General features: G+C 44.8%; 1 protein-coding gene across 1 annotated transcript; it reads right to left on the reverse strand.

The window, feature by feature from the left end:
• Nucleotides 1-3,078: 3,078 nt before the first annotated feature.
• Nucleotides 3,079-12,989, reverse strand: LYSMD2 (LysM domain containing 2). The gene is made up of 3 exons (XM_089538827.1): nucleotides 12,478-12,989; nucleotides 6,795-7,126; nucleotides 3,079-3,257 (listed from the first exon to the last, which is right to left on the reverse strand). The coding sequence occupies exons 1-3, from the start codon at nucleotides 12,703-12,705 to the stop codon at nucleotides 3,209-3,211; spliced, it is 609 nt and encodes a 202-aa protein (XP_089394953.1). The 5' UTR covers nucleotides 12,706-12,989; the 3' UTR covers nucleotides 3,079-3,208.
• Between the last annotated feature and the right edge of the window lie 255 nt (nucleotides 12,990-13,244).

A 13,244-nucleotide genomic window follows, 5' to 3' on the forward strand; every position in this document is an offset into this window, starting at 1 on the left:
CATCCCTGGGGCCCTGCTTTAGGGCTCCCAGGGTGGCAGGGGGCCTCTGCAGGGCCCTCTGCCATCCCTGGGGCCCTGCAGGAGGGCTCCCAGGGTGGCAGGGGGCCTCTGCGGGGCCCGCTGCCATCCCTGGGGCCCTGCTTTAGGGCTCCCAGGGTGGCAGGGGGCCTCTGCAGGGCCCTCTGCCATCCCTGGGGCCCTGCAGGAGGGCTCCCAGGGCGGCAGGGGGCCTCTGCGGGGCCCGCTGCCATCCCTGGGGCCCTGCTTTAGGGCTCCCAGGGTGGCAGGGGGCCTCTGCAGGGCCCTCTGCCATCCCTGGGGCCCTGCAGGAGGGCTCCCAGGGCGGCATGGGGCCTCTGCGGGGCCCGTTGCCATCCCTGGGGCCCTGCTTTAGGGCTCCCAGGGCGGCAGGGGGCCTCTGCAGGGCCCTCTGCCATCCCTGGGGCCCTGCTTTAGGGCTCCCAGGGTGGCAGGGGGCCTCTGCAGGCCCTCTGCCATCCCCGGGGCCCTGCAGGAAGGCTCCCAGGGCGGCAGGGGGCCTCTGCAGGGCCCTCTGCCATCCCTGGGGTCCTGCAGGAGGGCTCCCAGGGTGGCAGGGGGCCTCTGCAGGGCCCTCTGCCATCCCTGGGGCCCTGCAGAGGCCCCCTGCCACCCTGGGAGCCCTCCTGCAGGGCCCCCTGCCGCCCTGGGAGCCCCCAGCTTTTTTGCTGGTCTCTGACGGGGCCTAGGGCCCCGTCAGGGGCCAGCAAAAATGGGGAGGCCTGGCCCCCGGAGGGTGGAAGCTCCGCCCCCGGCATGCGGCCCCGCCCCTGGAGGGTGGAAGCTCCACCCCCCAGCACACAGCCCCGCCCGGAGGGTGGAAGCTCCACCCCTGGCATGTGGCCCCGCCCCAGAGGGTGGAAGCTCCACCCCTGGCACGTGGCCCCGCCCCAGAGGGTCGAAGCTCCACCCCCCAGCTTCGGCCCCCCAGTCGCCTGAGGGACAGCAACCCGGCCCCCGGCTCAAAAAGGTTGCCTACCCCTGCTCTAAGTCTTTGGCACTAAATTCCAGTTTTTCCAAACCAAAATAAAATTTCCCTTCTTGGGTGAGAGCAACAACAGCTCTTCATCTACCCAGTTTTTGTTCATTTCTGAAGCAAAGGGTATAGAATTACAGCAGCTGTACAAGAGCCAACATGGGGTATTAGTCTGAGCTTTGCATGACAACTCTGGAGAACAAGGTTAGAATCCCCACATGGAAATTAGTTTGAGCTTTGGGTGGGTGACCTTGTACAAGTCACACACTCTCAGCTTTTGAAGAGAGTAATGGCAAATCTCTAAACAAATTGTACCAAGAAACCTCCTTAGGGATGTCAGAGGTCAGAAACGATCTGAAGGCACACAACAGCAAGCTGTAAGAATGACATCAATACCAGGAAAGATTCTAGGCCAGATCATTAAACAAATGGTATGTAAGCATTTAGAAAGTAATGCCATAATCACTAAAAGTCAACAAGGGCTTCTCAAAAACAAGTAATGGCAGGCTAATCTTTTCTTCTGTTTTAATAAAATTACCAGCCTGGTAGATTAAAGGAATGCTGTCGATATATCTTATCTCAATTTCAAGGTCCCCCGTGATATCTTTGCAAACAAGCTAGTAAAATGTGGGCTAGACAATGTGACTGTTAGGTGGATTTTTTAACTGGTTTACTACTCAAACCCAAGGATGCTCAGGAATAGCTCCTCTTCATCCTGTAGAGAAGTGACCAGCTGGGTGCCACAATGAGCCTAGTGCTTTCAAAATCTTTATCAATGACTTGGATGATGGAATAGAGTGCATCTTCTTGGTCCTAATCTTAACATATACTAACATATAACCCAGCGTCATCAGGGGCTAGCCTGAAGATAGAGGCTCCTCCCTCCATAACTGTCATCTTTCGGCCTGTGAGGGAGAGAACAGGCTGGCCCAGCGTCACCAGGGCTAGGCTGAAGAAGAAGAGCCTTCCCTCCAGTCCATCTGCCTTGGTCCAGGCCTCAGAGGGAGAGAAGAATGCTGGGCCTGATTCCCCCCCCCCTCACCATTCCCTTCTTCTTTTGTGTCCTGTCTTTTTAGATTGTAAGCCTGAGGGCAGGGAACTGTCTATTATCCCCTCTGCTGTAAACCGCTGGGATTCCCAGTGATTGGGCGGTATATAAATAAAACCTATTATTATAAATTGTAACATAAAAAGGGCACCGAAGGAATTATGACTTCAGAACTTTTAATACATCCAAGTGAGACATAAAAGCATGTTTTAAAATGAACTTGCAAGGAGCCAGACATTCTTGTGCTTTCTATTGAGACAGGCAGCTCCACAAATATACGTCACTTTCATAAAGTGCATTTTATATTTATTACATGAAAGCTACATATTTTTGCAAAGAAGCCATTTTCAAATATAAGCCTTAACACCAAGAAAAATACATTATACTATGGAAATTTTAATAGAAAAAAAGTTGTTTCCAAACCAAGTATTTTGTCTTATACACATTAAAACTCCAACATTTTTTCTCCAAAACTGTTGGCTAAAATTGGTTTGGGAACAGAAATGTCTTTATACACATACTTTATATACCTGTATACATACAAGTGCACACACACATACACACACTCAGTTCAGAGTCACATTTTTTTAGCTTTGACACACAGTTTGCATGATAAACCTATCTGCCTCAAGGCCCCATGATACTGATTTTTATCATAAATATTTAATCCCTCTTATACATCATCTTATAATTATGTACAGCTTTTCCCTAAAGATCCTGCAACAAAATGGTCTCAGGAATGTATTGGCCTGAACCCAATTGTTAGTCCCAAGTAGAGAAGACCCAGTGAATCAATGGGAACTATACAACAGATAACTCACATCCAGGGACTGATTCAGCGGGTGTACTTTAGTTGGGAGCAGAGTATTGAATGCAGTTTCTATTTACTATGTTTTCACAGCAGAAACATGAAGGCAGTATCTAGTTGTGGAAGGCTCACTTCCTTTATTAGTATATAGTAAAAGGACACTGACCTGCAGAAGGCAGAAGATCAAATAACTTTAGTGCAAGTATACTCAATGGAATCATTTATATTTGACTTGTAACAAGTACATCATAATAAAATCAATCCAAAAGATTTGCTTTTGAAACTTCAAATATTTAGTTCTTTAAGAACTGCTTTCGGTCTAGCTCTTCATAATCTTCTATTGCTGATAGGAAGAAGTTGCATAGGAATTTTCTTCATCACCCTCCCTGTGGAAAGAAAACACATTTATCAAAAGGTACAAGGATGTCAAAACTTTACTGCACAGTAGTATACAGCTTGGGTCTAGAGACCAGTGGCGTCCATGCCCAGGGTGTCACTTGGAGCAAGGAGGCATGGCTTCCATGGGGTGGAGCCAAAAGGGCACTTCCCTCACCTCACTACTGTGGTGTGTAGAATAGCGCAATGCCAGTGAGGTGGGGGTGTGCTTGGCCCTCTGAGCAGCCCACCCCAGCCTTTCGAATCCCACATGGCCATTGCCATGTGGGACCCAGAAGGCAGCCACCAGCTCCCCCTGAAATGTACTACCACACTGGGTGACACCCCCATCGAGGGTATCACCCAATGCAGTCCACACTGACACACTTCCCCTAGTGACGCCACTGGTCTCGACTATCTGAAGAACCATATTTCCCTCACAAACTTGAAAGAAGTCCAAGATCTTCAGGAGAAGGCTTTCTCTTAGCCCTACCACTATCACATGCTGAAAGGAGAGCCTTCTCAATAGCTGCTCCCAACCTCTGGAACTCCCTTCCGTGGGAGGCTAAGCTGAGCCCTCCCTGCTTTCCTTTCGCCAGCAGACAAAGACCCTTTTATTCAAGCAGGTTTTTAATATATGATCTTTTTCAGTGAGACTTTTATACAGGGTGTGTGTTCTACTTGCATCTTTTAACTGCCCTCATGAGCCTGGCTAAAACTTCCTTCATCTTGGCTAATGCTGAGGCATGATGGAACAGTAGTTTGTCAGAATCAGGAAGGCTGTAGTTTCTCCACCCCTGCTTTAGAGGACAACCATACTCCTAGAAATCTCCTGGAAGGATGATTTCCTCTAAAACTAGGTATGCATACTCACTGTACACCTTTTTTAAAAAAATAAAGAGACTGGTGTTTAAAGACTTTTAGCACTTCAGTTGGTGCAATACTGCCACATTTCAGTTATATGTGGTTGGAAATGCAGCCCACAGCAATATCTGGAGGAGGGCCAGTAAACTGGTCCCAGTTCTGCCAAAGGGGCCTACTCCAATTTAAGGAGTCCCATTTTAGGCCCAAATCAACCTAGTATAGGTACAGCATACAGAGAATAAAAAAGAGAGTACAATAAAGTTACTTGTTAGCATGACATTCTGCATACCAACATGATGTAAGGAACTTCATCCTATTAAAGCAGGAATTATTATATTCAAGATGTCTGTTTCAGTAAGTATGTAGCAATTTAGTACTGTTCCGCCAAGCCTTTGCCATTTTCAATGGGATCAAAATAGACAGAAAATTGTTGAGCCAACATGTTTCTTCCTCTTGGAAGAAATGAAGGCTGATAATTATGTAAATAGGAAGCTTTATTCATTAATACAGGCAATGAGCTATTCCAAGCAGGGAGAAAATGTACTCAGAATCAAAGCCAATTACAATAAATGAATGACAGTATAAATAAATTTCCTGGTGACTACAACAATTAGCTAAGGATCCAAGAAATCAACAACCACTTTCAGATGTTCATATTTGTATCACCTTTCATTCAGTGATCCTCAATGAAGTTTTGCTTTGAACTTACAAATGCCTACTCTTTCTGTCTTATTTTTGACGTGTTTATATCCATGAAAGCTCATGCAAAAATAAAAACCAATAAATCTTAAAGGTGCTGCTAGATTCCTTTCCCCTTCCTTCCTCTTTTTCATATCACTGAGACATGTTTTCAAGCAGATCAGAAAAAAGGTGTAATCTTTCCTCTTTCTCCCATTTTTCAGTCCACCTCACCAGCCACAAATGGCTTGCTGTTATCTTATCTGCCACTCTTCATAGCACTTGACCTCCCTTTCCTTCATTATTCTCTCCATGCTTCCTTTTTGAAGAGAAACTCTGACCTTGCCTCTACTTCTATCCTCCTAGTACCTTACAATGCCCCTCATTACTTAGACCAGTGATTCCCAGACTCTGGCCTTCCAGGTGTTTTGGATATCATCACCCATAATCCCAGAACAAGATGTTTGAGGCTTTTGAAGTTGAAGTCTAAAGTACCTGGAGAGCCAGAGTTTGGGAACCACAGACTTAGACTAACATTCCTTAACTTGCCCATAATAGTAAAAGAGTTGGTTCAGAAACTAGCACAAACATAGTACCTGTACTTTCTTCTCTAGCAGAATAGAACCAGGGTTTTAGAAGGAAGTTTTCACTGTGTGTGTGTATAAGTCACCTGTTGACTTTGGTCAACTACATAGATTTCATAGGGTTTTCCTAAGCAAGGAATACTCATACGTGTTTTTGCCGCTTCCTTCCTCTGAAATATAATTCACAGTACCTGGCATTCACTTGTGGTTTCCCATACAAGTACTAACCAGCGCTGACTCTGTTTAGCTTCCAATATCAGATAGGATCTGGTAGCTTCAGGGTATTAATCACAAACTTACTACAGTAACAACAGTCTGTTCTCTAACAAAATAGAACCAGAGCTGCAGAACTAAGTTTCTTAAATATATTGAGATGTTTCAAGCAAATACAGTAATGTTACCCTCTTGCCATCTTACAAAGTCTTGTCTTATACTCTTGACAGGAAGCTGATGGTGACAATACTGGAGCACAGATTTAGGCACAAGCTTTATGATTTTCAACAGCTTATTGTACCACATGAACCACTGCTAACATTTTCACAAAATATGTATTACTAAGACAATGACTGGAGATGAAAGACTATTTGAAAAACACATCAGACTACCTGGTGTTCTTGCATGATGAAAGTTAAATCGCAACAGCATGCATAGGTCTATTTCAAATACATCCAAATCAAGCAATTATGAAAATATGGTTCAGTGAGATTCTACAATCTTTGCTTTATTTAAATGCCTGATACTCCAAAAATTGTCTATTCAGCTTCCTCTTTATGTGTCTATTTGTGCACAAACTACGTTTATTATAAATCATGACACTCCAAAGATTCAATAGTATAATCGGTGTATATAAGCCTGGCTGATAAACACTGGGACTCAGAGAGGAAAGTAGATGGACTTGCATATGGAGCTGTTAAAACTGATGTAAAGTAGAGCTCTAAATCAGATTATAATATTTAAGCTTTACACAGTGGCAGGGGACACAAATATATTCTGTACAATTTAGTGGCGTTTTGTGCATCATGCCATGGGGTAAAGACTCTGAGATCTTCACAGCCAGTTAAAACCTTATTCACAATATCTGTAGGGTGTCTGCACTCACTCCTACCATTTTGTGCTTTTTCTAGGCTACTATATTGTGTCAGACACAGCCTATGTGTGTGGATGAAAGAAAAAGGGAGCAGACACCACAAATTACATCAACAAATTTGAAATCCTGATATCCTTCATTGTCCCATTAGAGCAAAAGGGATCTCATTAAAAGTACTATTTCAAACTAAGGCAAAGGCAAAGGTTTCCCCTTTGACAAGGTTGTCAAGTTGTGTCTGACTGTAGGGGGTGTCACTGAAGATGTCACTGAACCTCTAAACCCACTCCAAGATTTCAAATTGTTCAAACTGTATAAATAGCGGAATACTATGTTACCTGCTATCTTCGGGTTTTAATTTCTGAGCTGCCTGCTTAGACAACTTAATCTGTAAATCCAGTCTGTGTAGAAAATCTTTGGCAGATAACTCTTCAGGTGGAGGAAGCTGACTGTCAGTTTCTTGAGGACTGGGTGAAGAGTTGTCTTCCTGAACTGTCACCGGACCTTCTTCACAAGAGGTTGGGCTGTCACTTTCACTCTCAGGAGACTCCAGAGCATTAAGTCCATTAAAAAGCAATGGCTTCTCAGATATAACAGGAATATTCAATGTTTTCCTCAGAAACATACAGTCATTTGTAAACAGTTTATTTGCCCTTTTAATTTGTTCCATCTGAAACAACAAAGAAAATGTTGTTTATTGATTCACGTTTATCAAACATCACAATAGAACATCGTTTTCTACAAACAAGCTTCTTCTTGGCATGTGTTTGTTGATATATTTCCATTATATCAATTCAATTTTTACTGCCCCTTCTTGAGGATCTTAAGAGACTATCAACTGTCCAGTTGTGCCTACTAGGCATATACAAAGAATTGTGTGTGTGTGGGGGGGGGCGGGAATCGAATGAATTAGGCATTTCTTTTCACAACCGACTAGCGAGATAATGTCACCACATCTTAATAAATAATGCACCTAAAGCTAATGTGTAACCGAAGCTTTTCTTCCATTCTTACCTCTCTATTACATGGCTTTGGAATATGGAGTATTATGGATAGGGTACAAATGCTTGACGATTCTTACAAATGATGGGCTTCCATATGTTTATGAACTGCTCTAAACAGGTCAAGAACTTTTCAGCACCTCCTTGTATATAATGCAAAACATACTGAAATTCATTATACAAACTTTAAGGCTTGAAGAATTAATGCTCAATTACTAGGAAAAAACTAGAAATGGGGGGTTCATAGTAGTTAGGAGCAAAATGATCCTGATGGCACTATGCTAACTACTTGCCTTCCTTGTAATTGAAGTTGATGAGTTATGTCTCCTCTGCTGTAATTCAATCAATAGGAGTTGCCCTTATGTGAGAGGAAAACAATGGAAACTGGAGATACATACAAATGTTTTCTTGACTTCCAGGTCCACATCTGACTTTCATTTGTTCATGCTACTAAACTCTGTCTTCTGTCATGTTTAATTGGCCAGCACAAATTCAATCAAAAAGCCAGGACCCAAAGCAGGCCTCTATTAATACTGTTTCCAAATGACTAAAACTTTTGTTTAGTCTAATCCGGAGTATGTCCAATATTGATATTCTTTGAACTCTTCACCCAAATTCTGCAACTGCCTTTGGTTCCAAACACTGTTTTCTGTGGAATGCAAAATAAGCAACCACTCTTATTTGTGAACTCAATGCTCTTCTTCTAGGGATTCACTCTGCAAGCTGCCTATTGCAGCATGAAACACCCTCAGCATTCCTACAAATCCATACTTCTAAGACCACAAGTTGCCTCCTTGATTGTGCTACCTTTCTGCCTTTTGTATTCAGTTTCACTTCTACATGATCTTTGTGCCACTTTGATAGTATCTAATTCAGAGGTGATATAAGACTAACAACTACAGGCCTTAAGTCTAGTGGGGTCTCTCAGGTTACAGTCTCGTCCCTTATGCCAGTGATTCTCAAGAGGTGCTCTGATCCTTTCCTTCTAGAAGAACAGTGGTTTACCACTGTAAGTTAATTGTCCCCAACCAGCTGGGTTCTCTTTTTAGAGACTCTGGAAGGAGGCCAGGCTGAGGCAGCCCTGGAGCCCCTGGCTCTGAATGAAACTCACAACCTTGTGGCTGTGAGTGAATGGCTGCCGTACTGGCATTCAACCACTGCCCCACCAAGGCTCCCTAATGAATGTGCAAATGAAAATGCACATACTTAAGGCAGTATCTGCACTGCAGAAATAATCCAGGTTGGCATCACTTTAACTGCCATGGCTCAGTGCTATGGAATTCTAGGACCTGTAGTTATGTGAGACAATTTACCTTTGTCAGAGCACTCAGGTGCCACAACAAACTAGTTTGCAGAATCCCACAGCATTCAGCCACGGCAGTTAAAGTGGCGTCAAACTGAATTATTTCTGCAATGTGGACGTAGCCTAGATAAACAAAGTATGTTTATTCATACTGTGTCAAGGGGGGGATGACATCCACCCACAGATGTAAAGGAGGTTCCCAAGGATAAAATGTTTGAGTACCACTACCCTGGGTATGTGACTAGGTATGTTTAGCTTGAAGAAGAGATGGTTAAGAGGTGATATGATAGCCCTGTTTAAAATATTTGAAGGGGTGTCACATTGAGGATTGAGCAAGCTTGTTTTCTGCTGCTTCAGAGAACAGGACCCAGAACAATGGATGCAAACTGCAGGAAAAGAGATTACACCTCAACATTAGTAGGAACCTCCTGACAGTAAGGGCTGTTTGACAGTGGAACACACTTCCTGGGAGTGTAGTGGAGTCTCCTTCCTTGGAGGTCTTTAAACAGAGGCTGGATGGCCATCTGTCAATGGGGATGCTTTGATTGAGAGTTCCTGCATGGCAGAATGGGGTTGAATTGGATGGCCCTTGCGGTCTCTTCCAACTCTATGATTCTATGAAATAACACACAGTATTTCCTTGGTTTTACCTAACTTCACTTCCCTCTCCTTCCTCTGTTAAACTATAATTGGTAAGTCCTCTGGGAAGGACGTATCCTCATGTATCCCTTGGTGACACTGGACAAACAAAATCATTTTATACACATAGGTTGTGCTGCAAGAGACTGAGCCTGTCCCAAAGTGTATTCATCTCAAATATACAAAACAATGAAGCAGACACACAGAAAGCAAAAGATATCTACTGCAAAAGCAGTACTTTTTGGGAGAGTAAAGAAAATGTGAGCAGACATCTCACAAAAACTGCAGGAAGACAAACTGAAATAATTAATAATAATAATAATTTGTTTTATTTATATACCGCTATTCCAAAGATCATAGCAGTGAACAGCAAGTAAGCTAATTAGCAAGTAAGCTAATTTGCCCCCATCAGTCTGGGTACTCATTTTAGCGACCTCGGAAGGATGCAAGCCTGAGTCGAGCTTGGGCCCTTTTGCTGGTCTTGAACTCGCAACCTTGTGGTTTTGAGTGAATGGCTGCAGTACATTAAATGTGCGTGTTTCAGAACAAGAAATGTTACATATTACTTGTATCTACAAAATGTCTTCTAAAACAACCCAAACAATTTGTCCACAATTCATTTCTTTCCGCCTGGTCTCTTTTCAAAGCCTATTTCAATTCCCTGCCAAAGGAGGTTACTATAAATCTTGATAAAAGGAAAGACAACAGAGAGGGAAAATGTATAACAAACAGAAGGAAGCAAGGAATGGGTTTTAAGAAACAGACCTAGGTTACAGACGAAAGTCATCTTAAAGGACAAATTCAACATGAACAGTTTGTCTCCAAAAGCTAACCAAGAGATATTCCCAGAAGCTTTTATGGTGTCTATGTTAGAAATGGATTCACAGTGAGCATACACACTGCAAAGAATCATTCAAGATGCATCTCTCAGGTTGTGTAGCACTCATTTGATATATTGCTTTTGAAATGTATTGAAATTCTCAGCAACCATCTTAAATTGTTTATGCATTCGACTACCTTCTGAATAATTCAAGTTCAAGGTAGCTCAGTTCAACGCGAGTAAAAACTGTGTAACAGACACCACCTTCTCTAAACCCACACTTTCGCTTCCTTCCATAAAACGTTTGTGGTGGCTGAGCTATGTCTTTGTGCCTAAAATAAAGAATACAGAACTCAGCTATGTCGGAAAGCCCCATTACAGTCCAGTACCAGGCAGAAACCTTTTGGTTTCCTTAACAGTAGATAAAATACCTCAGTTAGCAATGCCTTGGACAGTGAAACTCAGGACCTGAACAGACAGGCCAAAATAAAGCTGCTTTGGATGACTTTGGAGGTATGCTGTTTCAATGATGCATGCATCCTAGGAGGCTGGAAGCTGCACCAAAGCCATGCTCCAGTCCTAACCAGCTTTGGTACAGCTTCTGGCCTCTTATGATGTGTGTGTCATTGAAACAGCATACCTCCAAAGTGACCCAAAGCAGTTTTATTTTGGCCTGTCTGTTCGGGTCCTCAGTTTACAACACCTTTTCTACTCCTGCCCAGCTCCTTTCCTCCTCATCCTCTGTATAGTTGTATTATTTTTAGCAGCATCAGCGCTGGGAGGATGCTGAAGGGCCAATGGAGAAACACAGGCATTTGGGAGGAAGCCTTTCACTAGTCATTATAAGGCTCAAAATGTTTACTTATGCAAGGCTTCTGTGCGTGTTTTGCATGTATGGCTTTCAAGTCCCATGTTGACTTTTGGTGACGCCATGAATTTCATAGGATGTCCCTAGGCAAGAGGTGGTTTTGCCAGTTCCTTCCTCTGAAATACTGCCCACAGCACCTGGCTGGCCAACCTATCCTTCAAGAAGAAAGAATCCCCTTATTAGTCACAGATGCTTAAGGAAGTCTATGTAAGAAGGAAGGAAGGAAGGAAGGAAGGGGGATAGAGGGAGGCCTCCTGGTGTAGTGGTTACAGCAATGGACTCAGACAGAGATCCAAGTTCGAGTTCCCAATGAACCATGGAACTCAGCAGGTAGCTTTTGGCCACTTGCTTTCTCTCAGCCCGGCCTACCTGCCAAAACTGCAAGGATGAAGCATAGTCCCTTGGAGACTAACTGGAAGAAAGAAACTGGTAGTGTGAGCTTTCCTAGACTTGAACCTGCTTCCTCAGATGCATGTGGTCCCATGACTGGATGGCCATGCATCTGAGGAAGTAGCCTCAACTTCCAAACTAACTAGAAAATGTTACTCATTACAGAGGAAGCCTGCTTCACCATCCCTTCAAGTATTTAAACAGGGCTATCATATCACCTCTTAACCTTCTCTTCTCCAGGCTAAACATCCCCAGCTCCCTGAGTCTTTCCTCATAGGACATGGTTTCCAGACCCTTCACCATTTTAGTCGCCCTCCTTTGGACATGCTCTAGTTTCTCAATGCCCTTTTTGACTTGTGGGGCCCAGAACTGGACACAATATTCCAGGTGGGGCCTGACCAAAGCAGAATAGAGTGGCACTATGACTTCCCTTGATCTAGACACTATACTTCTATTAATGCAGCTTAGAATCGCATTGGCCTTGTTAGCTGCCGCATTGCACTGTTGACTCATGTTCATCTTTTGGTCTACTTGGACTCCTAGATCCCTTTCAGGTGTAGTCTCCTTAAACCAAGTGTCTCCCATCCTATATCTGTTCAGTACCTTACATTTCTCTGAGTTGAATTTCATTTTGCTACCTTTGGCCCAGCTTTCTAGTCTGTTCAGGTCATTTTGAATCTTGATCCTGTCCTCTGGGGCATTAGCTATTCCTCCTAATTTGGTGTCATCTGCAAATTAGATAAGTATGCTCCCAATTCTGTCCTCCAAGTCACTGATAAGATGTTGAATAGCACTGGCCCCAGGACAGAGCCCTGTGGGACCCCACTGGTCACTTCTCTTCCGCTTTAGGTGCCATGGCTCAAGGCTATGGAATTCTGGGAACTGGAGTTTGTCGTGGGGTCCTTCCCAGAATTCCATAGCCTTGAGCCATGGCACCTAAAGCGGGACCAAACCGGGTTATTCCCCCAATGCGGATGCAGCTTGAGCCAGGGCTGCTTACCGTGACGCCGTACTTGAGGGCGATGCCTTGGAGGGTGTCGCTGGGGCTGAGGCGGTGCTCCAGGTAGCGCTCGGCCAGAGGCGCCGCCACGGAGGCCGTGCTGCCGTAGGAGCGGGTCTTGGTGCGGGCCAAGCGGAGCGAGAGCTCGGCCTCCGTCTCGGCGGCGTCGGGCCCCGGGAGCGGCTCCTCCCGCAGGGACAGCCCCGGCAACGGCAGGGACTCGGCCATGGCCCTTCAACTCAGGGGCATGGCTTTGCCTCAGAGCAGCAATGTCCAAACTCCGGCCCTCCAGGTGTTTTGGACTACAGCTCCCAGAAACCTCAGCTACCTTGTCCCAATGGTTTGAGCTTCTGGGAGCTGAAGTCCAAAACACCTGGAGGGGCGGAGTTTGGAAGCGACGACGGCGGCCGAAAGGGGAAAAAAGGTGGGAAAAGTGCGTGAGGCGAAAGAAGGCTTCGAAGGAAAGAGAGAGAGAAGAAAAGGAGGGGGAAACGTTCCTCTTTCAGGGACACTAGTCGCGTCCCTTTGGCCCGTCTGCGCATGCGTGGGTGGCCCACCTGCGCATGCGCCGCCCCCTCACACCTTCCTAGTTCTAAAGCGCCAAGACACACTGTCTGCAGAATAAATAATCCAGTGTTTGACGCCATTTTAATTGCCCTGGCTCAGTGCTAAAGAATCATGGGAACTGTAGTTTATTGTGGCCCCCAGAGCTCTCTCTGACAGAAAAGGCTCAATGCCTCACAAAAACCACACTTCCCAGAATTCCT

This window comes from Sceloporus occidentalis, unplaced genomic scaffold (assembly GCF_023333645.1).
Source record: "Sceloporus occidentalis isolate IW3139 unplaced genomic scaffold, rSceOcc1.0.p SCAF_9, whole genome shotgun sequence".
Taxonomy (NCBI): Eukaryota; Metazoa; Chordata; class Lepidosauria; order Squamata; family Phrynosomatidae; genus Sceloporus; species Sceloporus occidentalis.